At 40.7% G+C, this 27,879-nt stretch overlaps 1 protein-coding gene across 1 annotated transcript in view; it reads left to right on the top strand.

The window, feature by feature from the left end:
- The window catches only part of LOC130283912 (acetylcholine receptor subunit alpha-1-B), a 53,256-nt gene extending 25,388 nt beyond the window's left edge, over nucleotides 1–27,868 (top strand). The window contains exons 4-9 of the mRNA XM_056533646.1: nucleotides 7,184–7,293; nucleotides 8,235–8,430; nucleotides 17,467–17,704; nucleotides 23,399–23,622; nucleotides 25,264–25,503; nucleotides 27,538–27,868. Of these exons, the coding sequence (XP_056389621.1) occupies nucleotides 7,184–7,293; nucleotides 8,235–8,430; nucleotides 17,467–17,704; nucleotides 23,399–23,622; nucleotides 25,264–25,503; nucleotides 27,538–27,669 (1,140 nt within the window). The 3' untranslated portion in view covers nucleotides 27,670–27,868. The remainder of the gene's footprint in view (nucleotides 1–7,183; nucleotides 7,294–8,234; nucleotides 8,431–17,466; nucleotides 17,705–23,398; nucleotides 23,623–25,263; nucleotides 25,504–27,537) is intronic.
- Nucleotides 27,869–27,879: the final 11 nt, after the last annotated feature.

The following is a 27,879-nucleotide window of genomic DNA, read 5'->3' as shown; positions in this document are numbered from 1 at the left end:
AATAGGAGTCATGGTGTAACTGCATTCACAAGCCTCTAAGCTACCATGACAACCCACCTTCCCTCCAAAACCTAGATGCCACCGTTGCTGTAGACAGCAGCATCTAGAGGGTTAAACGGCTGGGATTACCTACTGTGTATGGAGCACGCTCGGTTCCAACTCCCAAAACAACAACATGACTTTTTTAGTATGTCATGTTGTAATAAGGGGTTGTTATCTAAATCTCTAAGGATACATGAATATAAATGTATATTTTGGGTATACTCCAGCACTTGTAAAGTAAAAAGAATGGAGCACTCACCCGGTCTTTTGCTTCAGTATATTCTTTGTTTCATATATAAGACATACATGCAGAGGGGCGGTGGTGTGGGGGAGTAGATGGGCAATGGTCCAAATTGCGCACTCAGTGCATCGTCAGGCCTAATACGGACCATCGCCCATCCATTCCCCTGCATGTATGTCTTATATATGAAATAAAGAAAATACTGAAGCAAGACACCGGGTGAGTGCTCCATTCTTTTTACTTTACAAGTGCTGGAGTATTGCTATATGTATTTAATGTGAGCACCGAAGGAGTCTCGAAGTTGCATGTTGCTGTAGGAGCTGCAGTGAACGTCCAGTTAGTATAATGATAGCGGTGCCAAGGTATCCTCTTTTTTGTAGATGATATATTTTGGGTATCATAATCCCCAGATAAAACAATAGACTACTGTGTTCCCATAAATGTCTCATTCAGTGTCATCCATTCCAATGTGAATACAATCAGTTTACCCATGATGACTATATGGCTTCATTGTGGCAATGTCTACTTCTTGTCTGTTCAGATCATGACAGTGGATTAGACATGGGCAGACTCTTGCATGCTTCTCAATGCTCCAGATTGTATTCGAGGACTAAGAATGGCAGAAGGTCAAAGCCAGACAAATGGTCCTGACAAATACATGAAGTGTCCAGCTATTAATAAACAAAGCAAGGAAAGTATTATCCTCATAGACCAGTGTTCCCCAACCTGTGGCTCTCCAGCTACTGGAAAACTACAACTCCCATCATGCCCTGATATCCTTGCGATAAACAATCATGCTGTAGTCTATATATACAAACTAATAATAATGAATATCTATAGAAAACATATTAAAGGGGTACTCTGGTGAAAAACATTTTTTTTTTTAAATCAACTGTAGCCAGAAAGTTAAACACACTTGTTAATTACTTCTATTTAAAAATCTTAACCCTTCCAGTATTTATCAGCTGCTGTATGCTCCACAGGAAATTCTTTTCTTTTTGAATTTCCTTTCTGTCTTGTCCACAGTGCTCTCTGCTGACACCTCTGTCTGTCTAAGAAACTGTCAAGAGCAGGAGAGGTTTGCAATGGGGATTTGTCCCTGCTCTTTACAGTTCCTGATATGGACAGAGGTGTCAGTAGAGAGCTTGACAAGCCTAAGGTGATTATTTCGTTGAGTTTTAAAGGGGTACTCCCGTGGAACACTTTTTTTTTATTTTTTATTTTTTTTTTAAATCAACTGGTGCCAGATAGTTAAACAGATTTGTAAATTATTTCTATTAAAAAATCTTAATCCTTCCAGTACTTTTTAGGGTCTGTATACTACAGAGGAAATGGTTTTATTTTTAGAACACAGAGCTCTTTGCTGACATCATGACTACAGTGCTCTCTGCTGACATCTCTGTCCATTTTAGGAACAGCATATGTTTGCTATGGGGATTTTCTCCTGCTCTGGACAGAAATGGACAGAGATGTCAGCAGAGAGCTCTGTGTTCCAAAAAGAAAACCATTTCCTCTATAGCATTCAGCAGCTAATAAGTACTGGAAAGATTAAGATTTTTTAATAGAAATAATTTACAAATCTGTTTAACTTTCTGGCACCAGTTGATTAATAAAAAAAAGTTTTCCACGGGAGTACCCCTTTAAGTAAGGGCTCCTCTGGATGCTTTTACAGTCTTCTAGATTTAATTTCCATATTAGAAATAATACTTAACCCTGTGTTTTCCAAACAGTGTGTCTCCAGCTGTTGCAAAACTACAACTCCCAGCATGACCGGACAGCCAAAGGCTTACCAGGCCCTGCTGGGAGTTGTAGTATTGCAACAGCTGGAGACACACTGTTTGGAAAACACTAACTTAACCCCTTAAGGACTCAGGGTTTTTCCGTTTTTGCACTTTCGTTTTTTCCTCCTTACCTTTTAAAAATCATAACCCTTTCAATTTGCCACCTAAAAATCCATATTATGGCTTATTTTTTGCGTCGTCAATTCTACTTTGCAGTGACATTAGTCATTTTACCCAACAATGCATGGCGAAACGGAAAAAAAAATCATAGTGCGACAAAATCGAAGAAAAAACGCCATTTTGTAACTTTTGGGGGCTTCCGTTTCTATGCAGTGCATATTTCGGTAAAAATGACACCTTATCATTATTTTGTAGGTCCATACGGTTAAAATGATACCCTACTTATATAGGTTTGATTTTGTCGCACTTCTGGAAAAAATCATAACTACATGCAGGAAAATTTATACGTTTAAAAATGTCATCTTCTGACCCCTATAACTTTTTTTATTTTTCCACGTACAGGGCGGTATGAGGACGCATTTTTTGCGCTGTGATCTGAAGTTTTTATCGGCATGATTTTTGTTTTGATCGGACTTTTGGATCACTTTTTATTCATTTTTTAATGGTATAAAAAGTGACCAAAATACGCTTTTTTGGACTTTGGAATTTTTTTGCGTGTACGCCATTGACCATGCGGTTTAATTAATTATATATTTTTATAGTTCGGACATTTACGCACGCGGTGATACCACATATGTTTATTTTATTTATTTTTTACACTGTTTTATTTTTTTTCGGGGAAAAGGGGGGTGATTCAAACTTTTATTAGGGAAGGGGTTAAATGACCTTTATTAACACTTTTTTTTACATTTCTTTTGCAGTGTTATAGGTCCCATAGGGACCTATAACACTGCACACACTGATCTCTTATGCTGATCATTGGCGTGTATTAACACGCCTGTGATCAGCATTATCGGCGCTTGACTGCTCCTGCCTGGATCTCAGGCACGGAGCAGTCATTCGCCGATCGGACACCGAGGAGGCAGGTAAGGGCCCTCCCGGTGTCCGGTCAGCTGTTCGGGACGCCGCGATTTCACCGCATCGGTCCCAAACAGCCCGACTGAGCAGCTGGGTCACTTTCACTTTCACTTTCGCTTTAGAAGCGGCGGTCTAAAGGGTTAATACCGCACATCGCCGCGATCGGCGATGTGTGGTATTAGCCGCGGGTCCCGGCCGTTGATGATCGCCGGGACCTACGTGATATGATGCGGGATCGCGGCGCGATCCCGCTTCATATCGCGGAAGCCGGCGCAGGACGTAAATATACGTCCTGCGTCGTTAAGGGGTTAAAGGGTACCTCTCATTGAAAAAAACTTTTGATATATTATAGATTAATGTATGCAGAATAACTTTACAATTGCATGTTATTAAAAAATATGCTTCTTTCTATTTAATTTTCCTCTTTGAAGAAATGACCACTAGGGGTCTCCCTACCAGTCCTGGCAGCAAGCATTTCAGACTCATGCTGGAGTCCTAAACACTACGAGCTGCCAGTCTGCTTTGTTCACAAAGGAGAACACTCAGAGCTGCCAGCCTGCTTTGTTCACAGCCTGTTTGGTGAGTGTTTAGGACTCCAGCATGAGTCAGAAATGCTTGCTGACATGACTGATCGGGAAAAATACAATAGAAAGAAGCATATTTTTCATTAACATGCTATTGGAAACTTATTCAACATTCATTAATGTAAAATATATCAAAAGTTTATTTGATGAGAGGTACTCTTTAAAGTTAAAAAGGTTTGTTAATTACTTCTATTTAAAAATGTTAATCCTTCCAGTACTTATCAGCTGCTGTATACTACAGATGAAGTTATGTAGTTCTTTCCAGTCTGACCACAGTGTTCTCTGCTGCCACCTCTGTCCATGTCAGGAACTGTCCGGAGCAGTAGAGGTCTCTATGGGGATTTGCTTTACTCTGGACAGTTCCTGACACGAACAGAGGTGTCAGCAGAGAGCACTGTGGTCAGAACTACCCAACTTCCTCTGGAGCATACAACAGCTGATAAGTACTGGAAGAATTGAGAATTTTAAATAGAAGTAATATACAAATCTGTTTAACTTTCTGGTGCCAGTTGATTTGAAAACATTTCTTTTCCACCGGAGTACTCCTTTAACCTGAATGTAACCTGCACTGAACTTCTTTGGCTGCTTGTCATGTGATAGATACGGCCCCTTCTATAGAGATCTCAGTGCAGTCACATTTATATAGCTCATTTTGATTTCAATACTACAGTAGCTTAATATATGCACGAGCAGCAAGTGCCTCCTAGTGGTAGCCGCATGCTTTCATGAAGAGTACACGTTAAAAAAAATCCCTTGTAGTACAAGAAAAATTCAACTCAAAATAGTATAAAAATGCAACCCATTAGCCAATAATAGTAAGCGCCAGATACCAAATCCTACACATAAGTTTAAAGCATGTTTTCAAAAAAATGGTCTGTGTAAAGTAAATAATAATAATGCAATAGTAAATATCAAATATAATATAATCCTATCCTACCATGAATGGATATAGATCCAAGTGCAGAGACCTCTACCTCAGACCCTGAAGCATGTTTCGCCTCTTGACTTCCTCGGGGAACCACTGTACAGTAATGTTTCTACTTTTTGCTGTCATACAGTTGTGGTGTTCTTTTGTATCCCCACTTAGTAGGTAAGTAGACTCCCATATTGTAGGTTGGTAGACTTCCCCATTAGGTATGTAGTTTAGTAGATAAACACCCAGGTAGGTAGGTAGGTAGGTAGGTAGGCCCCCCCCCCCAATATTGGCCCATGTGCCCCAATATGCACCCCCCTTTGCACCTACTCCTTAGATAGACCTTTCATATAAGCTAGGTTGGAAGGTAGACCCCTCATCTTAGGTATGTAGACCGCTAATATTGGGTCTCCAATATTATGAAAATAGGTACACTCTCAATACTAAATATTAGGCAGATCCCCTCATAAGGTAGATCAAGACTCCATAGTTGGTAGGTAGATCCTCTATACTACATTGGTAGACTCACTATATTAGGTAGGTAGATCCACTTTATTAGGTAGGTAGCCCCCTTATATTGTGTTACTAGGTAGACCTCCAATAATAGGTATTTAGGTAGTCCCCCCCCCCATTAGGTAGGTACACCCTCTGTATTTGGTAGGTAGACCCAGCATCATATTAGGTAGGTAGACTCCTATTAGTAGCTACTTACTTAGACCCCTAATAATAGTTGGGTAAGTCGCATCATAATATAGTTTGACCCCCTACTCCTTAATTTTGTCTTTTTTGTGACAAAAAAAGTCAAAAACAGACGGCAACTCACCTTTGCCCCATTCCCATGCCATTCAAGCTGGCATCAAGACACTTTGTGTGCAAGTAAAAGATCTGGCAGAGCTCTCCATGTTACATGATAAAAAAAAATATATACCAGGAGTACCCACAGGGCAAGTGAGGGGCCCTTAACTGAAAAAATACCAAACCCTGGGGCCGTACCCCAGGGTAAAACACCCCAAATAAACTGCCCCTAAAATATACCTTTTATGCTTAAAAATGTAAAGCACACCCTAATAAAAAATGTATAAAAGCAGATACAGTGACAGAGTGTATACCTGTTGGACTTTTGTATACAGGGACTTCCCTCTTGTAGAAATAGAAGTAGTGAATGGAAGTGCAGTCAACTGTCACAGACTCTATCACTGAGTGAGTTTAAAAAGTAACTGTAAGGCCTTCCCCGACATGTTTCGCTGTAACAACGGTGTTATCAAGAGGCAATTGCCGCATTTGCCTCTTTATAACACCGTTGTTAACGGCGAAACATGTCGGGGAAGGCCTTACAGTTACTTTTTAAACTCACTCAGTGATAGAGTCTGTGACAGTTGACTGCACTTCCATTCACTACTTCTATTTCTACAAGAGGGAAGTCCCTGTATACAAAAGTCCAACAGGTATACACTCTGTCACTGTATCTGCTTTTATACATTTTTGTTAGGGTGTGCTTTATATTTTAAACTATAAGAATAAAAGTTATATTTTTGGGGCAGTTTATTTGGGTACGGCCCCAGGGTTTGGTATTTTTACATGATCAAAAAGATCTGTCTCTGATTTCTGTGTTACATGATCCCCATAGACAACAGTTATGTCCCTGCAGAATTGTTACCAGTTTATTCGCTCTGCTGAACTCCAAGGCAAAATCTGTAACAACTGCAAATACGGACACATTTATTACAGTCACGTAAATAAGCGACTGTGATAAATGTGTCTGTATTTTTACATATTGTGTGCACAGACAACCATTTGCCGTAGAGCACATTATTGTTAAAAATGATGGCGCCATTTTGTGTAAAATGCGTCTGAAAAAACATTGTGTGAACCTAGCCTTAGGATTCAGTGAATTTATGACTTTGTTGATGATGTGACATCATGTGGGTAAATAAAACTCTCACAATAAGCTCAACCCATTATTAAAGGGGTACTCCAGTGAAAAACTTTTTTTTTTAAATCAACTGGTGCCAGGAAGTTAAACAGATTTGTAAATGACTTCTATTAAAAAATCTTAATCCTTCCTGTACTTATTAGCTGCTGAATACTACAGCGGAAATTCTTTTCTTTTTGAAACTCAGAGCTGCCTGCTGACATCATGAGCACAGTGCTCTCTGCTGACATCATGAGCACAGTGCTCTCTGCTGACATCATAAGCACAGTGCTCTCTGCTGACATCTCTGTTCATTTTAGGAACTGTCCAGAGTAAAAGGAAATCCCCATAGCAAACACATGCTGTTCTGGACAGTTCCTAAAATGGACAGAGATGTCAGCAGAGAGCACTGTGCTCATGATGTCAGCAGAGAGCTCTGTGTTTCAAAAAGAAAAGAATTTTCCGCTGTAGTATTCAGCAGCTAATAAGTACAGGAAGGATTAAGATTTTTTAATAGAAGTAATTTACAAATCTGTTTAACTTTCTGGCACCAGTTGATTTAAAAAAAAAGTTTTTCAACGGAGTACCCCTTTAATTGCTGTTTAATAATAAATAATAATAATAACAATAATAATAATTTGTTTATTTGTTGGCGATGTCTTCTTTGATTAGCAATGGGTTGATGTGAATTTAAAATGGAATCCAGCAGACTATGGCGGGATCCAGAAAATCCGAGTTCCTTCCAGTAACATTTGGCGCCCTGATTTAGTCCTTTATAACAAGTAAGATCTGATTATATATTTATTATATTATATATTTTTTTCTGTTTTTGTGGTTTATACAATTTCTAAGAATGAATAAAAATTCCTTACTATACAGAATTGTACATATACTAATATATATATATATATATATATATATATATATATATATATATAATAGTACATTTACTATAGTACAATACATTATACTGATATACATTAAAGGGTTACTGCAGTGTAGAAAAATTTATCCCATATCCAAAGAGTAGGCAACGAGAACCAGAGCACCCTACAGCAGATCACAGGGGGACCCAAGCAGTCGGACCCCCGCGATCAGACCCTAATCCCCTATGCTTTGGATAGGGGGATACATTTTCCTACACTACAGTACCCCTTCAATATTATTCAGGATTGTTCTCCAAACCAATGACAGCTTGCATGGTTCTGCACACCCTATATGTCAGTGGTCTCCAAAGTGGGGACCTCCAGCCGTTGCAAAACTACAACTCCCAGCAGACCCGGACAGCCAACGGCTGTCCGGGCCTGCTGGGAGTTGTAGTTTTGCAACAGCTGGAGGTCCCCACTTTGGAGACCACAACTTTATGTAGTCTAGTATTCAGTAGAGATGAGCGAACTTACAGTAAATTCGATTCGTCACGAACTTCTCGGCTCGGCAGTTGATGACTTTTCCTACATAAATTAGTTCAGCTTTCCGGTGCTCCGGTGGGCTGGAAAAGGTGGATACAGTCCTAGGAGACTCTTTCCTAGGAATGTATCCACCTTTTCCAGCCCACGGGAGCACCTGAAGGCTGAACTAATTTACGCAGGAAAAGTCATCAACTGCCGAGCCGAGAAGTTCGTGACGGATCGAATTTACTGTAAGTTCGCTCATCTCTTGTATTCAGTGCATGAAAACAGGCCGACACATAAAGTGAATTACCATCTCTTTTATTGCATTACAGTGCAGATGGAGACTTTACAATTGTACAGGATACAAAGATCCTCCTCGATTATACAGGAAAAATAATATGGACACCTCCGGCCATTTTTAAAAGTTACTGTGAAATTATAGTCACCTACTTTCCGTTCGACCAGCAGAACTGCAGCATGAAACTTGGAACCTGGACCTACGATGGCAAGTTAGTAGTAATAAACCCGGTAAGCAATCTGGATTGTATAGGATACACTACCCATCTAGTATCCCAATTGGTAAAACCTGTAAGGCTGGGATCACATCACGTTTTTGCTATTCTGTTTTCAATCCGTATGGCCAAAAAACGGATGGAACAGTATGGGAAAAAGTAAACCGTATGCGTTTTTAAACTGTATAGTGTTTTTAAAAGTGCACACAGTTCCGTCCATTTTTATAAAAAAAAAAAACATATGTTTTTGATAATTTTTTCCATTTTTATAAAAAAAAAAAAACATATGTTTTTGATAATTTTGTCCATTTTTAATGGGAGGGGTGTTGGGTGGGGACTTCAGGATGCAAATGCGCATGTGCAAAATAAAAACCGTATACGGTTTCCCGTTTGGAACCGTATACATGTGCGTTTCCCATTAACGTCCATGTTAAAAAAAACGTATGCGGTTGCAGTACGGTGGTTGACCACGTTTTTGTCTCCAGGTTTAAAAACCGTACTGCAACCGCATAAGTTTTTTTTAACATGGACGTCAATGGAAAACGCACATGTATACAGTTCCATACGGGAAAAACGTATACGGTTTTTACTTTGCACATGCGCATTTGCATCCTAAAGTCCCCACCCAACACCCCTCCCATTAAAAATGGACAAAATTATCAAAAAACATATGTTTTTTTTTTTTTTTTATAAAAATGGACAAAATTATCAAAAACATGTTTTTTTTTTTCTTATAAAAATGGACGGAACTCAACACCCCTCCCATTAAAAATGGACAACATTTTCAAAAACGTATGTTTTAAAAAAAAAATAAAAACGGACAGAACTGTATGCACTTTTAAAAACAGCATACAGTTTAAAAACGCATGCGGTTTACTTTTTCCCATACTGTTCAATCCGTTTTTTTGCCATACGGTTTTCTTTAGAAAAATGGATTGAAAACAGTATGGGAAAAACGTAGTGTGAACCCAGCCTAATCCTGTATTTTTCATAGTCTCACAATCTCCATGGTTTATACCATTTACAGCCGTTAAACGTTATCTTTACCAACCGGTACAGCTCAGCCTTGTAGAAGCTTTCTTCCTCATACCAAACTTGGTGCCACTGCCAGCATGGACTGTAAGATCGGGTTCACATGACTGAAAATCTGCGGAATGTTTGTTTGGAAAAAACAGGCAGACATTTCGCACTAGGACTGATCCAGCGGGCACTAGGACTGTTTAGAAAATGTGCCGTCTCACTGACAGCTATGGATTTCCCAGAGGAATATGCAGAAAGAACAGACATGACTACAGTGATCCCTCAACTTACAATGGCCTCAACATACAATAGTTTCAACATACAATGTTTTTTTTCTGGACCATTGTAACTTGAAACCAGACTCAACATACAATGCTACAGACAGTCCAGATCTGTGAAACCTGTCACAACTGGAGGAACTGACCAATCAGAATGGACATTTTACTGGTAAATCACCTCTATTACTAAAGTGCATGCACTGACTGGCTGCCTGATAGCGCCCCCTACAGTACAGGGAGGAACTACAAGTTCTGTACTACTCCTTACCTGTGCCAGGGTTAGCTGCTCCTTTGGACACCAAGTAAGGGCGGCTCCATTTGGGACACTGTGTGTACTGTATAGGACCCTGAAGAAGCTCCTGTCCTCTACATAAACCATTGTTTCCCAACAAGGGTGTCTCCAGCTGTTGCGAAACTACAACTCCCAGCATGCCCGGACAGCCAACGTCTGTCCGGGCATGCTGGAAGTTGTAGTTTTGCAACAGCTGTAGGCACCCTGGTTGGGAAACACTGACACAGCCAGTGATTTACAGCTCCCAGCAGAACATTCTTACTTTTATATGTAGGGACTTGCTCTATCTGTATTAGTTATCTACTTATTTTTCTTTAATCCTCCATTTTTCCTATTTTTGGATAACATTTTGGTGGCTTCAGAACCAATTACCAGGTTTCCATAAAGTTATGGTCTCAACATACAATGGTTTCAGCATACAATGCTTGAGGGACCACTGTATTCTTTTTGCAGACTCCCGAATCGGAAAATTCCGTGTGCACAGCGCAGCAGAATCCCATTAAAATCAACAGGACTCTGCTGCAGCGGAATGTTTGTGTAGAATTTCTATGCATAATTCATGGCCTTAAAGGGGTACTCCGGCGAAAAACAATTTTTTTTAAAACCAACTGTTGCCAGAAAGTTATACAGATTTGTAAATTACGTCTATTTAAAAATCTTAATCCTTCCAGTGCTTATCAGCTGCTGTATGCTCCACAGGAAGTTCTTTTCTTTTTGATTTTATTTTCTGTCTGACCACAGTGCTCTCTGCTGACATCTCTGTCCATGTCTAGAGCAGGAGGAAATCCCCATAGCAAACATCTCTTGCTCTGGACAGTTCCTGAAATGGACAGAGGTGTCAGCAGAGAACACTGTGGTCAGACAGAAAGGAAATTCAAAAAGAAAATAACTTCCTGTGGAGAATACAGCAACTGATAAGTACTGGAAGGGTTAAGATTTTTAAACAGAAGTAATTTACAAATCTGTTTAACAATCTGGCAGCAGTTTATTAAAAGTTGATTTAAATAAAACGTTTTTCACCGGAGTCCTAAAATAATTTTAAAAACATCATACTGTGATAAGAGAGATAAGCATCTACTATCATACGTATCCTATTGACTTCCATACTTAACCCCTTAAGGACTGAGGGTTTTTCCGTTTTTGCACTTTCGTTTTTTCCTCCTTACCTTTTAAAAATCATAACCCTTTCAATTTTCCACCTAAAAATCCATATTATGGCTTATTTTTTGCGTCACCAATTCTACTTTGCAGTGACATTAGTCATTTTACCCAAAAATGCACGGCGAAATGGAAAAAAAAATCATTGTGCGACAAAATTGAAAAAAAAAACGCCATTTTGTAACTTTGGGGGCTTCCGTTTCTACGCAGTGCATATTTTGGTAAAAATTACACCTTATCATTATTCTGTAGGTCCATACAGTTAAAATGATCCCCTACTTATATAGGTTTGATTTTGTCGCACTTCTGGAAAAAATCATAACTACATGCAGGGAAATTTATATGTTTAAAAATGTCATCTTCTGACCCCTATAACTTTTTTATTTTTCCACGTACAGGGCGGTATGAGGACTCATTTTTTGCGCGGTGATCTGAAGTTTTTATCGGTATGATTTTTGTTTTGATCGGACTTTTTGATCACTTTTTATTCATTTTTTAATGGTATAAAAAGTGACCAAAATACACTTTTTTTGACTTTGGAATTTTTTTGCGGGTACGCCATTGACCGTGCGGCTTAATTAATGATATATTTTTATAGTTCGGACATTTACGCACGCAGCGATACCACATATGTTTATTTTTTATTTTTCTTACACTGTTTTATTTTTTTTTATGGGAAAAGGGGGGTGATTCAAACTTTTATTAGGGAAGGGGTTAAATGACCTTTATTAACACTTTTTTTTTACATTTTTTTTGCAGTGTTATAGGTCCCATAGGGACCTATAACACTGCACACACTGATCTCTTACACAGATCACAGGCGTGTATTAACATGCCTGTGATCAGTGGATCTCAGGCACGGAGCAGTCATTCGCCGATCGGACACCGGGGAGGCAGGTAAGGGCCCTCCCGGTGTCCGGTCAGCTGTTCGGGACGCCGCGATTTCACCGCGGCGGTCCCGAACAGCCCGACTGAGCAGCCGGGTCACTTTCAGTTTCACTTTAGAAGCGGCAGTCAGCTTTGACCGCCGCTTCTAAAGGGTTAATACCGCACATCGCCGCGATCGGCGATGTGTGGTATTAGCCGCGGGTCCCGGCCGTTGATTAGCGCCGGGACCGACGCCATATGATGCGGGATCGCGGCGCGATCCCGCTTCATATCGCGGGAGCCGGCGCAGGACGTAAATATACGTCCTGCGTCGTTAAGGGGTTAAGGGGTTAAAGGGGTTATCCAGGAAAAAACTTTTTTTTATATATCAACTAGTTCCAGAAAGTTAAACAGATTTGTAAATTACTTCTATTAAAAAATCTTAATCCTTTCAGTACTTATGAGCTTCTGAAGTTAAGGTTGTTCTTTTCTGTCTAAGTGCTCTCTGATGACACTTGTCTCGGGAAACGCCCAGTTTAGAAGCAAATTCCCATAGCAAACCTCTTCTAAACTGGGCGTTTCCCGAGACACGTGTCATCAGAGATTACTTAGACAGAAAAGAACAACCTAAACTTCAGAAGCTTATAAGTACTGAAAGGATTAAGATTTTTTAATAGAAGTAATTTACAAATCTGTTTAACTTTCTGGAGCCAGTTGATATATATAAAAAAGTTTTTTCCTGGATAACCCCTTTAAAGTGCTTACAGAGTTAGAGCACAAGGTGGCGCTGGAGTTCCTATTTCTGTTAGCTGCAGGTTTTGCAAACCAACTTCAGCGAACACAATACTAGATGCGAAATGTTGCCCTTCACAACAGACATTGTGGGCCATTCATGTGGGAGAACTTACCCTAGAGACACACTGTTTGGAAAACACTGACTTACCTGTGACACAGACATTGCACCACTCTTTTCTGTGAGGGAACACAATGGGGTATATTCAAAGCTACACTTGCCATTTTTTGTGTGTACTTAGCTCCAGTTTGGTTTAAAAAGTGGTGCACACATTTAAAAAAACACATTTTTTTTTGTGAATGGCTCGCCAATTTTATAATTTTTTTCAATGGCCATGGCTTCATTTAAGGGGGCAAAGGGATTGGTCTTAAATTATTAAATTGTGCCAAAAAAAAAAAAAAACAAGACAGGCATTAACTATACTGTTACAAATCTGGCACAATCTTAGATTGCTTCGGCTAAGTAAGACTTAATAAATGATTGAATATGTCCCCATTTGGTTACAATGACAACCAGATTATTAGCCAGAGGATACCCCCAATAGTCTCTCAATACAACCAGCAACACAAGCAAAGAGCAGATCTGAAGGAATGCAGCTAAGAGAAATAGGAACCACAGCGACACCTTGTGTCCAATCTTTGTAACAACTTCCAATCCTCAATTCAATAGTATACAAAGCATACAATAGTAAATAAATACTTCTCTTGTCACAAGATGAAAGGTTACATCATATTTTAGGACAAGGTTATTACTTTAAATAGATTCAGAGACCACTTTCATGCTTGAATACTAAAAATATTTTTGGAACATGTACATGAGATCTTTCCATTCTCCACCTCTTAAGGGGTCAGAAAGTTGTCCAACCCATTGGGGAGGTGATCAGAGCTGCACCCTCCTCAGCAGAGAGTTATTGGATACCTATATTGAAGTTATCTCAATCATAGATTGTTTCCTATCCTTAAAGAATACCTGTCATTAACTTGATATATTTTTTTAATCCTCCCAGTTCTCCCCCTCCCCCCTCCTCCATCATGATAAACCACACCCTGACTTTATTATTTATTTTTTTTTCCAAACTTGAAATTGTTCTGTATCTTCTGCTCAATCTTAGTCCCCTCCACAGACTGGGAAGGGGTGTTCCCCAGCAGGTGTGACATCATCTGAAGCCATACAGTTGAGAACTTCCTCCCTCACTCTGCTGCACACAGCCCAGAACAGTTCAGTGTGGGATGAGCTTTGATTGGCTGAGACCTCACCTCAGCACTGAATTCTAAAGTGTGTCAGCTATTACCAGCAGCTGCAAAAAGAGCAGAAATATTTAGCACAATATTCAGCACTATGCACTGATCTAATCTGAGCTGAGGTCCCAACTGCATTTCCTGTCTTTTGTCTGTGCCAAGCTGCTGCAGAAGACAATCTGCAAACAGGACTGCAGGCAGGACCAGAATGAGGAACCCTGGTGGCCAAACTTTTATGGGTTAATTTAACACATAAAGTAACAAAACTTTAAGAATGATATGTGGTGTCAGGGTGTTGCAATGGTGTTGTAGGGTGTGGTGGTATTAAAGGGGTATTCCAGGCCAAAACTTTTTTTTATATATCAACTGGCTCCGAAAAGTTAAACAGATTTGTAAATTACTTCTATTAAAAAATCTTAATCCTTCCAATAGTTATTAGCTTCTGAAGTTGAGTTGTTGTTTTCTGTCTAACTGCTCTCTGATGACTCACGTCCCGGGAGCTGTGCAGTTCCTATGGGGATATTCTCCCATCATGCACAGCTCCCGGGACGTGACATCATCATTGAGCAGTTAGACAGAAAACTTCAGAAGCTAATAAGTATTGGAAGGATTAAGATTTTTAATAGAAGTAATTTACAAATCTGTTTAACTTTCCGGAGCCAGTTGATATATATAAAAAAAAGGTTTTGCCTGGAATACCCCTTTAAACCTTGATTTGTCATGACACCAGTGTGAGGTTTACTTAGTATAGGAGATCCTGCCGCCAACAGGCCCACAAACAGCAGGGATAATAAACGGAATGTTCACAGCAGATTTTATGAGATAACTGGAAATGTTACTGAACTTCTTATGCAAACAGTCTTTACAATGAAACAGTTTATCTTGAGGTAACCGGGATGCAGGTTCCTCACAGGCTTTGCTGGGACTAATAGTCTTTAGCTTTAAGCAGGCCACTGTTCTACTAATTGTATGAATTGAGTTGAATAGTAGTCACAAGGATTTAGGAAACAGAGCTTTATAACTCATGGTTTTAGTGGCTGCTGGTTCTTTAGGCTTTGGCCTAGTTGAGATGAATTGAGATATGCTGATTGTGCTTGCTTGATAGTCCAGCAGGAAGAGAGTGCAGGAACCAAGAGAGCGAATTTAGTGACTACAGCCCCTTATATACTAGGGGGGCTGGACTAATCCCATTGGTTGCAAAGCCTGTAAGTCCTGAACCCAGAGAACTCTGGGTACATCACATGACATCATCACATGACCATGGAAGGTCCTAAACATTTGTACAACCATTATAAGATATCACGTGACCTAGGTAGGTCCTATACATTTGTACACTATACAGAAATATATTTCTATGAGGCCACCAAGGAGCAAGCCCTGCAGGAGAGCCCTGTGGAATGGAGGGAGTCTAGCTGAGGGGACTTTAGACAAGGGACAGGACAAGGTCCTGTACTGGGACACCACATATATGAGAAAAGTAATTCAAACAGGCTAATCAATAACATATTATTTTTTATGACAGGTGTATTTTAAAGGGGTTATCCAGTCTGTAAAAATTGATGGCCTATACTGCCTTGCAACACTCATGTAAAAAGTATATAGATTACAAGTACAAGCAGCAGTGTGCAATGAAGGGGCTGAGGCAATTGCTCGGCTGGTATCAACGTATATACAAATACCTCAATAAGATCTACTAAAATCAGTAATTATAAATATATACTGTATCAGCCACTGATGCACTGTGGGTATGGGGGATTTGCTCCTTTCCCATATGCTGTTTAAATGCTGACTAATTATGATTACTTATAATTATCACACGTCATACAGACTTTAGGGGTGACCAATGCACCTATGAAGGGAACATCACCCATGCACAGTAGAAGGGGCACAATTGCTGCCAATATAGCGGCTACTCAACGCTTCCAAACATGTTCTCGTCCTATACATTAAATGTAATTGTATTACTCGGCAGAGAAAATTCCCCCTATATCGGCATATAGTCCATTATGACTATATGATACATGTCCAAGTGCTGTATGAAATGCGTCAATTATATAGTCCAATGCTATAATGTTCTTTATCCAGGAATACAATGACCCATAATAGAAATGCACATACCGTATTTTTCGCCGTATAAGACGCATTTTTTCTTCCCCAAAACTGTGGGGCAAAAGTTGGTGCGTCTTATACGGCGAATACACACACCTATCGCGGCGGTTCCTGCGGCCATCAACGGCCGAGACCCGCGGCTAATACAGGACATCACCGATCGCGGTGATGCCGTGTATTAACCCTTCAGACGCGGCAATCAAACCTGACCGCCGCATCTGAAGCGAAAGTGACACTAACCCGGCTGCTCAGTCGGGCTGTTCGGGACCGCCGCAGTGAAATCGCGGCATCCCGAACAGCTTACAGGACACCGGTAGGGACCTTACCTGGCTCCTCGGTGTCTGCACCGTGCCGGGATCCCCTCCATGGCTGGCGCTCTCCTTCAACGTCATCACGTCGTCGCGCACGCCGTCCCGTCAACCAATAGTAGCGGCGTGCATAGCAACGGGATGAAGGCGACTGAGAGCGTGGATCCCGGGGAAGAAGACGTCCGGAGCGACAGGGACACAACGGGGGCGCGGCGACAGCGATGGAGCGACATCCAGGGCAGCGGTGACGGGTCTGGAGCAGCAGGGACACGTGAGTATTACCTCCAGTGGTCTTCAATCTGCGGACCTCCAGATGTTGCAAAACTACAACTCCCAGCATGCCCGGACAGCCAACGGCGCAGGTTGAAGATCACTGTTGGGTTCAGAATCTTTTTTTTCTAGATTTTGCACCTTTAAAGGGTACCTTTCATCAAAAAAACTTTTGATATATTATAGATTAATGTATGCAGAATAACTTTACAATTGCATGTTATTAAAAAATATGCTTCTTTCTATTTAATTTTCCACTTTGAAAAAATTACCACTAGGGGTCTCCCTACCAGTCCTTTTTTTTTTATAGATTTCAGAGTCATGCTGGAGTCCTAAATCTCAGACTGCAGCCGGAACACAGACAAACTCCCTGGCAGTGTGCAGTGGTGAGTTTGTCTGTGTTCCGGCTGCAGTCTTAGATTTAGGACTCCAGCATGACTCTGAAATCTATAAAAAAGGACTGGTAGGGAGACCTCTAGTGGTCATTTTTTCAATGTGGAAAATTAAATAGAAAGAAGCATATTTTTTAATAACATGCAATTGGAAAGTTATTCTGCATACACTAATCTATAATATATCAAAAGTTTTTTAGATGAAAGGTACCATTTAAAATTGCAAAATTGCGTCTTATATGCCGGTGTGTCCTATAGGGCGAAAAATAATGTAATATAAAGTACATAAACTAAATGACTGTTATATTTATTATTTTACCCTTTCAGGAAAGTGATCGTCCAGATCTCAGTAACTTCATGGAGAGTGGGGAGTGGATGATGAAGGATTACCGCTGCTGGAAGCATTGGGTCACGTACACGTGCTGTCCGGATGTCCCATACCTGGATATCACCTACCACTTCGTCTTACAACGTCTTTCTCTTTACTTCGTTGTGAATGTCATCATTCCATGTCTTCTTTTCTCCTTTTTAACTGGCTTAGTTTTCTATCTGCCCACAGATTCAGGTATGAAGTATGATGGTGTGATAGATATAGTCATGGGAATACTCGTAAACAGGAATCAGGAGACTTAGGCTGCATTCACACCACGTTTTTGAAATACAGTTCCCGTATACGTTTTCAATGTGAAAACCGTATGGAACCATATTGAAAACCGTATGCCAAAAGATGAAAAAAGATTTTTTTTTCCCGTACCCCAAACCGTAGTCTACCACGGTTTTTGGTTCGGGGGGAAAACTTTATAAAACCGTATACGTTTTTTTTAACATGGGAGTCAATGGGAACCATACAGAACTGTATGTGCGTACGGTTCCATCCGGTTTTCACCATACGTTTTTTGACTTTGCACAGGTTTTTTTCTTGGAATTTCAATCAAACAAGTGAAACTTTATTCAAAATGGAGTGAAAAGTTAAAAATGCATACATTTTAAAAAACGGATGCAACCGGACATCATTTTTCAAACCGTATACGGTTTTTAACTATATACGGGTTGAAATTTGTACACACGTTTTGATACAGTTCAGTCAGGTTTTGAGGAATTCCTTTTTCATCAAAAACCTGATGCGGGAACTGTATTGCAAAAACGGGGTTTGAATGCACCCTTAGTTGGCTACAACACTTCTCTGAAAATTCATGTTTTTTTGTTATTTTTTGCCATTTAAAATATCTGGAGGGATGTCTTTAAGAGCCGATCTCTGGCCCCTCTAATTGTATGCTCTATCCTGGGAAACTATTTCCCTACAAGCCTCTAAAGTAAAAGGTTAAAGGCGTATTCCAGGCAAAAACTTTATATATATATATATATATATATATATATATATATATATATATATCAACTGGCTCCGGAAAGTTAAACAGATTTGTAAATGACTTCTATTAAAAAATCTTAATCCTTCCAATAGTTATTAGCTTCTGAAGTTTTCTGTCTAACTGCACATTGATGATGTCACGTCCCGGGAGTTGTGCATGATGGGAAAATATCCCCATAGGAACTGCAGAGCTCCCAGGACGTGAGTCATCAGAGAGCAGTTAGACAGAAAACAACAACTCAACTTCAGAAGCTAATAACTATTGGAAGGATTAAGATTTTTTTAATCAAAGTAATTTACAAATCTGTTTAACTTTCCGGAGCCAGTTGATATATAAAAAATATCACCCTTAGGTCACATGGTCTTACCGGGTTACCTCACTGGGTTACAATCACATGACAACAGGTCTTAAAGCTATAACATATTTTAATTCAGTCATTGTGCACAGTACTGGAGGCCGTATCTCCAAAAGGATTTACAAAAAAAGGGTAACAGGGGCACTCCAAAAATATGCAAAAAATTGTTGTCTTTATTCACCCATCATGTTCAGTGCGACGTTTCAGCCTCACAATGAGGCCTTTCTCAAGCAATTCAATAGTGTTACATCACTTCCTTTTATGTGAAACTCATTGGTGACATCATCAGATTACATTTACATCAATTAAATGCAAAGCATATAAAAATATATACCTGTTCACAACATAGTGCATTACAGACATAGTCATTTTCTCTCATATCATGGGTACTTTCCCATCCTCCGTTCCGATCTTCATAATACAGTTGCAGATCAGAGATACAGTTGTGTTTACATATTATAGAGTAGGTGGTCCCTCTCCTCTGTGCCCATGTGCTCGCCATTGGGTTCGCTGTTCCACTATCGCGTCCGTCGTTTGTAAATATTGACGCGATAGTAAAACAGCTAACCCAATGGCGAGCACATGGGCACAGAGGTGAGGGACCACCTACTCTATAATATGTAAACACAACTGTATCTCTGTAAGTGAGGGAGAAATGGAAAAGCCGGCACTGCACTGCGGATTCAAAGAAGCATGGGTGCACTAGATGACAACCAGTGTTGCTATAGACAACGACGCTGATCTACCGGGGTGCTCAGTCCAAAGTAGCACAAAAGCAATGTAGAATATGTAGAAGGAACCAGACGGCACTCACCAGAGATGGAACAGCGACACTTTAATTTCTCATGCACGGAGCCGCAGGCGGGTAGGACTCAGCGGTCGGCAGGGGGCGTGTGGGACATTTCGTGCGCAGTGACGCACTTCCTCAGCCAACGCTCAGCATTGGCTGAGGAAGTGCGTCACTGCGCACGAAACGTCCCACACGCCCTCTGCCAACCGCTGAGTCCTACCCGCCTGCGGCTCCGTGCATGAGAAATTAAAGTGTCGCTGTTCCATCTCTGGTGAGTGCCGTCTGGTTCCTTCTACATATTCTACAACTGTATCTCTGATCTGCAACTGTATTATGAAGATCGGAACGGAGGATGGGAAAGTACACATGATATGAGAGAAAATGACTATGTCTGTAATGCACTATGTTGTGAACATGTATATATTTTTATATGCTTTGTATTTAATTGATGTAAATGTAATCTGATGATATCACCAATGAGTTTCCCATAAAAGGAAGTGATGTAACACTATTGAATTGCTTGAGAAAGGCCTCATTGTGAGGCTGAAACGTTGCACTGAACATGATGGGTGAATAAAGACAACATTTTTTTGCATATTTTTGGAGTGCCGCTGTTTCCCTTTTTTTGGATTTGACTTAGGAAGGTTTTGGACTCTCGGACCTGTCGCAGCTGAGCACCCATTTGTGACTATAAGTCATTTTTACAGTGCTGTCTCTAACCCCCCCCCCCCCCCCCTCTTTTCTATTGGATCCAAAAGGATATACTGTAGATACTCTAGAGAGAGTTCAGAGATGATACTAAACTAGTACATGGATTGCAGGATAAAACGTACCAGGAAAGGTTAAAGGACCTTAACATGTATAGAAGAAAGAAGAGACAGAGGGGATATGATAGAGACTTTTAAATACATAAAGGGAATCAACACGGTAAAGGAGGAGAATATATTTAAAAGAAGAAAAACTACCACAAGAGGACATCGTTTTAAATTACAGGGGCAAAGGTTTCTGCAGTAATATCAGGAAGTATTACTTTACTGAGAGAGTAGTGGATGCATGGAATAGCCTTCCTGCAGAAGTGGTCGCTGCAAATACAGTGAAGGAGTTTAACCCCTTAAGGACCGGAGGTTTTTCCGTTTTTGCATTTTCGTTTTTTGCTCCTTGCCTTTAAAAAATCATAACTCTTTCAAATTTACACCTAAAAATCCATATGATGGCTTATTTTTTGCGCCACCAATTCTACTTTGTAATGACGTCAGTCATTTTGCCCAAAAATCTATGGTGAAGCGGGAAAAAAAATCATTGTGCGACAAAATTGAAAAAAAAACGCTGTTTTGTAACTTTTGGGGGCTTCCGTTTCTACGTAGTACATTTTTCGGTAAAAATGACACCTGATATGTATTCTGTAGGTCCATACGATTAAAATGATACCCTACTTATATAGGTTTGATTTTGTCGGACTTTTGGAAAAAATCATAACTACATGCAGGAAAATTAATACGTTTAAAATTGTCATCTTCTGACCCCTATAACTTTTTTATTTTTCCGTGTATGGGGCGGTATGAGGGCTCATTTTTTGCGCCGTGATCTGAAGTTTTTAACGGTACCATTTTTGCATTGATAGGACTTATTGATCACTTTTTATTCATTTTTAAATGATATAAAAAGTGACCAAAAATGCACTATTTTGGACTTTGGAATTTTTTTGCGCGCACGCCATTGACCGAGCGGTTTAATTAATGATATATTTTTATAATTCGGACATTTCCGCACGCGGTGATACCACATATGTTTATTTTTATTTTTATTTACACTGTGTTTTTTTTTTTATTGGAAAAGGGGGGTGATTCAAACTTTTAATAGGGGAGGAGTTAAATGATGTTTATTCACTTTTTTTTTTCACTTTTTTTTTGCAGTGTTATAGGTCCCATAGGGACCTATAACACTGCACACACTGATCTTCTATGTTGATCACTGGTTTCTCATAAGAAACCAGTGATCAACGATTCTGCCGCATGACTGCTCATGCCTGGATCTCAGGCACTGAGCAGTCATTCGGCGATCGGACAGCGAGGAGGCAGGAAGGGGCCCTCCCGCTGTCCTGTCAGCTGTTCGGGATGCCGCGATTAGCCGCGGCTATCCCGAACAGCCCGACTGAGCTAGCTGGGAACTTTCACTTTCACTTTTAGCCGCGCGGCTCAGCTTTGAGCGCGCGGCTAAAGGGTTAATAGCGCGCGGCGCCGCGATCGGCACTGCGCGCTATTAGAGGCGGGTCCCGGCTTCACTATGACGCCGGGCCCGCCATGATATGACGCGGGGTTACTGTGTAACCCCGCGTTATATCAGAAGAGCAGGACCAATGACGTACCGGTACGTCATTGGTCCTTAAGGGGTTAAGCATGCATGGGATAAGCATAAGGCTATCCTTCATATAAGATAGGGCCAGGGACTATTCACAGTATTCAGATTATTGGGCAGACTAGATGGGCCAGATGGTTCTTATCTGCCGACACATTCTAGGTTTCTATGTACATTATACTGCATAACATTTAAGGCATTTAAGGGAGTAGGTAGAACATAAGTGCAGGGGGGCCCAGGGGTCACTGGATGGAGTTTGGCGGACAGGGCAGCTAGGGTACAGGGGTCCTGTACTGGGTGACCACAGTATGCATGCCAATAGGTGGTATTTTCTGGGCATCTGCCAACCCCATCATTATTTAGATTCTGAAACATCACTTCAAGAGTCCATAAGCGGCATGCGGTTCACACCTCCTGCTCATTCCTGTGAACTAAAGTTCCTGAAACAACTGATCTGTTGTTGTTCCTAGGAAAAACTGATCAAGTCAGGCATCTCCAAATACACGCAGATATATGCAGAAACCTGAGTGCTACACATTTCACCACATTATATAACCATCAGGTTAAGAAAAGTTAAAAACAAATAAAAGAATGAACCTATAAACATGCTTTATGGGGAAGAAACAGCAGTGATGAGCTGTATCTATGTAAGTAAATATACAACAAGAAGAGGATGAGGGTGTACATTTACACCGTCTGTCCTTAAGGAGTTAACAAGAAAACTGGAGAGAGGTGTTATGCACAGTATTTTACCTATATAAAAAGAAATGGGATCAACTGGGTGCCTGGGCCCCCTCTCTCCAAGGACCCAATAACAGCCACAGGCTTTGCCACCATGGTACGTATACATTTGTCTGCAAATTGTCCTATGTAAGCAGGTGATGTGTGGCCAACAATGATAAATTAGGGCTGCACCAATGTCCTATGTAAACAGGTGATGTGTGGCCAACAATGATAAATTAGGGCTGCACCAATGTCCTATGTAAACAGGTGATGTGTGGCCAACAATGATAAATTAGGGCTGCACCAATGTCCTATGTAAACAGGTGATGTGTGGCCAACAATGATAAATTAGGGCTGCACCAATGATCCAGCGATCATTTGCTTGTCCTGGACTTCAACTGATTGAACTGTGGGAAGGCTCATGAAACGAGCACTGATCATCAAGAATGGAACTTGTTATTGTGTAGCCATTGGCCTGTCTAAAATGGCCTTTATGACCCATACTACTACAAGTGTATGTCTATGGAAAATGCCTGTGTTTGATTTTATGCATGTTTATAAAAGGTATGGCTGAAACAACTGAACTCAGTAGTCAGGAGAGATGCCATGCACATAGGGTATAGCTCATCACTTATATTCCACATAACATTTTTGTGTGTTTTTCAGGGGAGAAAATGACTCTGAGTATCTCTGTTCTGCTGTCCCTGACTGTGTTTCTTCTGGTTATTGTTGAACTGATCCCATCAACGTCTAGCGCGGTGCCGCTGATTGGAAAATACATGTTATTTACAATGGTGCTTGTTATTGCATCCATTATTATTACTGTTATTGTGATAAACACTCATCATCGCTCACCGAGTACTCATACAATGCCGCCTTGGGTGAGGAAGGTGAGTTGTGGAGACCTTTATTAAAATGAACGTTGTTTAATGGTTTCATTAAAAGGGTTGCATAAAGAAAATAATTCTGTCGTAAAGCAAAAAAAAAAAAACATCTTAGCAGTCAGCTGACCAGCTGACCAATCAGGTCTAGCTCCCAAAAAAACTGCTGAATTAACCAGGGAAGATTTGAACTGCCGCACGTTTACCCTACAGCGGCCACTACAGGGGAAATGTCTTATTACATGCCAGCCATTGACATGAATGGACTACACCTGAAGGGCCACTGTATGGAGACCACTGGACTACTTTGTAATACTGTACATGGCCAAGCCTAGTCTGTCACCACAGGAGTTGCCCTACTGACCAATAGAGTGAGAGCTGTAGCAGAAGTAATAGGGTGTCTGTAGATATGCACTCTACTATCTGTATATAGGAAACTCAGTGTGTGTGTGTGTGTGTGTGTGTATATATGTTCCAGCATTACTTTCAAACAGTTAAAGATATTAACATGAAACTTGTTACACATGTTACTTATAAGTCAACAACAAACATACGATAATTTAACCCTAACCTACCCTAATTTGCGAGAGTCAGGGTTTTTATTTAAAGTCACATACAAATCTATGGGAAATGTATGTTTCAGCATAACTTCCGTACGGCTGGAGATATTTCGATAATACTTGGTCACATGTTACTTATATGTAAAAAAAAAAATATATATATATATATATTTATATATATATATATATATATATATATATATATATATATATATATATATATATCATAGTTAAATTTACCCCAACCTACCCCCATGCAAGTATATAGGACTTCTGGTGCCATAATCTACAAGCTCCGCTCTGCATCTCCTGGTGAATGCGTCAGTCCAGTCCCCCTTTTATTTTCAGCTTATATCTTTACCACAACGCAGCCTCACCTGAGGATGGGATATGAGGATTAGAAATGAGGATTAGATACGGGGATGGGATATGAGGACAGGATATGAGGATTAGAAATGAGGATTAGATTAGGGGACGGGATATGAGGATTAGATATGGGGAAGGGATATAAGGATGGGATATGTGGACGGGATATGAGGTCAGGATATGGGGACGGGATATGGGCACAGGATATGAGGTCACAATATGAGGTCGAGATATGAGAACAAAATATGAGGACAGGATATGAGGTCGGAATATGAGGAGGGGATTTGGGGTCGGGATATAAGGAGGGGATATGGGGTCAGAATTTAAGGACGGGATATTAGGACAGAAGCTTCCTCCTTTGTTGCTTTTCCTCCCCCACAAGGATAAGGTAGGAAAAAAGGGCAGTTTTTCAATTCAGCACAGTTGGAAAATAATAAGCAGCCATGTACTGCAAGTCAGACTCAAGCAAACTGAACAGTTTCTAAATATGATATGCGCCTTTAGGGTAGGGTCACAAGTGCCGTATATTGCTGCATAGTTTCTGCAGCTGATTTTGCTACCCATTGACTTCAATAGATAGGAAAATATGCAGCAATATATGGCACTTGTTACCCTACAATTATACTGTATCATGATGAGCAAAAGTTATAAGTTCTATCTGCTGTCATTATGGTTTGTTGTACTGTAAACTGCATTGACAGTAACTACTTATCCTTCTGTTCAGATCTTTATCGACACAATCCCGAACCTGATGTTTTTCTCTACCATGAAACGGCCTTCACAAGAAAAACAGGGACAGAAGATTTTTGCAGAAGACATCGATATTTCAGAGATTTCTGGGAAACTGGGTCCTGCTGCAGTGATTTACCAGTCACCGATCCTAAAGAATCCTGATGTAAAAAGTGCTATTGAAGGAGTTAAATATATCGCAGAGACCATGAAATCGGACCAAGAGTCTAACAAGGTAAAATTGAATTTTTTTCCTGGATCTACATTTATTAATATTAGAAAGGGACTGCAGTGAAAGTAAAGTGCAGACGCCACTTTGGAGATTTCTAAGCACCAACATTGCCTAGGGCCCTGCACATACTATAACTCTGTTCGATTTACCATAGTTAAATGGGGATGTGTTGCAGCTCTCTACCCACATACCCATTGGCCAGGAACACAAGTGAGGTACACATGTAGTAATTTGTTCAGAATTTGGCCCTTATTTTGATCAGTATTTAGCCAAAACCAGGAATGGGTCCAAAACACAGAAAGGGTGCAAACCTTTCAATTATACTTTTTTTCTGTGTTGGTTCCGATCCTGATTTTGGTGAAAGATACTGGCCAAAATACCATATGTGAACTCTGCCTAAGCTTAAAGTAGTACTCCAAAAGAAAAATATATATTTTAAAATCAACTGGTGCCAGAAAGTTATACAGATTTGTAAATTGCTTGTCAGGATCCGGACTGGTATGCAGAGAGGACACTGGAGGTGGATCCTCTATGTCAGTGAGGTGATGGCGTGGGCCGTACCAGGGGAACGGAATCTAAGGGGTTACTGGTTCTCACCAGAGCCCGCCGCAAAGCGGGATGGACTTGCAGCGGCAGGTAACCCCTAGGTCGTTCCACCCGATAGCGACTCAACCTCACTGACAGCTGAGTCAGGCACGGTACACAAGGACAAGGCAAGAGCAAGGTCGGACGTAGCAGAAGGTCTGGGCAGGCAGCAATGGTTCGTAGTCAGGGGCAACAGCAAGGGTCTGGATACACAGGCTTGGGATACACAAAACGCTTCTCAGGGCACTAGGGCAACAAGATCCGGCAAGGACAGGAAGGGGAAGTGGGTTTTTATATGTATTGAGCTGATTGGGCCAGGCACCAATTAGTGGTGCACTGGCCCTTTAAATTTCATAGAGCCGCGAGCGCTCCGGGGAAGCAGCGGGACCCGGAGCGCTCTGCATGACATTGCTACAGAGAAAGATAATGTAGTTCTTTCCAGTCTGACCACAGTGCTCTCTGCTGACACCTCTGTCCGTGTTTGGAACTGTATAACTTTCTGCAACCAATTGATTTGAAAAAAAAAATTCCCTCTGAAATACCCCTTTAATACAGCAGATATATGAGTTATACAGAACACAATACACAGAATGTATGATAACAGAGATAAGACTGACTACTGAGCAAGACACAAACTATTAGTCAGAAGTTTCTGCCACCAATGTATAGAGTAGACTTTGCTATGAATAAAATATAAGAGCTAGTGGTCAATTTCAGCTGAAATTCACATGGATTTTCCACCTTCCTGTTTGGTGCACAACCTGTAACAGACTTTCAGTTTGTGTGTACACTCTAGACAGGAATTCAGCCAACTCTATCTCCCTCCCACTATGGGGCAGACCCTATAGTCAAGGGAGTGTATTGGGAGGGACATAGAGTTGGCTAAATTCCCAGCTAGAGTGTAAAAATCAACAGAAAGTCCATTACAGGATGTATATCAGGAAATTGGGATATGAAAACAACAAAGCAGACAGTTTGCACCAGGAGCAGAAGGAAATCATAAAAGATCACAGAAAGGTAGTAAAATACATTTATTTTCAAATATATGTTAATTTGTTAGACAGTTGAAAATAGGTTTTTATTGTCGAAAAACCCGCAGCCATCCGTCAGGTCCAGAACAGGGAAGCGTGGAGCTTACATGATCATGACGTCACGCCACGCCCCCTCCACTCATGTCTATGGGAGGGGGCATGGTGGCTACTATGTAGCCATCACACCTCCTCCCATAGACATGAATGGAGGGGGCATTGGGGCTGTAGTCACTAGTCATCCTGCACAGAGTGGAGTTCGCTCCATGCATGGTTGACTAGAGTGCCGCGCCGGAGATTGCGGGGTTCCTTTGGATAGGGGATAAGATGTTTTTCATCGGAGTACCCCTTTAACTGCTGATCAATCTTTTGGCGGCATTGAATTGTTTACAAACTTTTTCCTGTTTTTCATTGATTTCTGCAGGCGTCAGAAGAGTGGAAGTTTGTCGCGATGGTGCTAGATCACATTCTACTTGCACTGTTCATGATAGTTTGTGTCATTGGAACAACGGCTGTTTTTGCCGGCCGCCTGATTGAACTTAATTCACAGGAATGAATTCTAATGGAACTTCAATTCACTTATACCAATTGTTAGTGAAGGAGCAGAGATGGAACCAACCTGTATATGTAGCTGACAATATTCATATACTGTAGCTTTATTCTGCCACATAGTGATGATGATGATGCTGACTATGATGAAAAAGACCACGGTGGTTTTTCTTTATATGGATACCACTGAATGATGATGATGATGATGATGATGAAG

Source organism: Hyla sarda, chromosome 8 (genome assembly GCF_029499605.1).
Source record: "Hyla sarda isolate aHylSar1 chromosome 8, aHylSar1.hap1, whole genome shotgun sequence".
Lineage (NCBI taxonomy): Eukaryota > Metazoa > Chordata > Amphibia > Anura > Hylidae > Hyla > Hyla sarda.
Note: the sequence above shows the minus strand (reverse complement) of the source record. Positions and strands in the feature narration are given on the sequence as shown.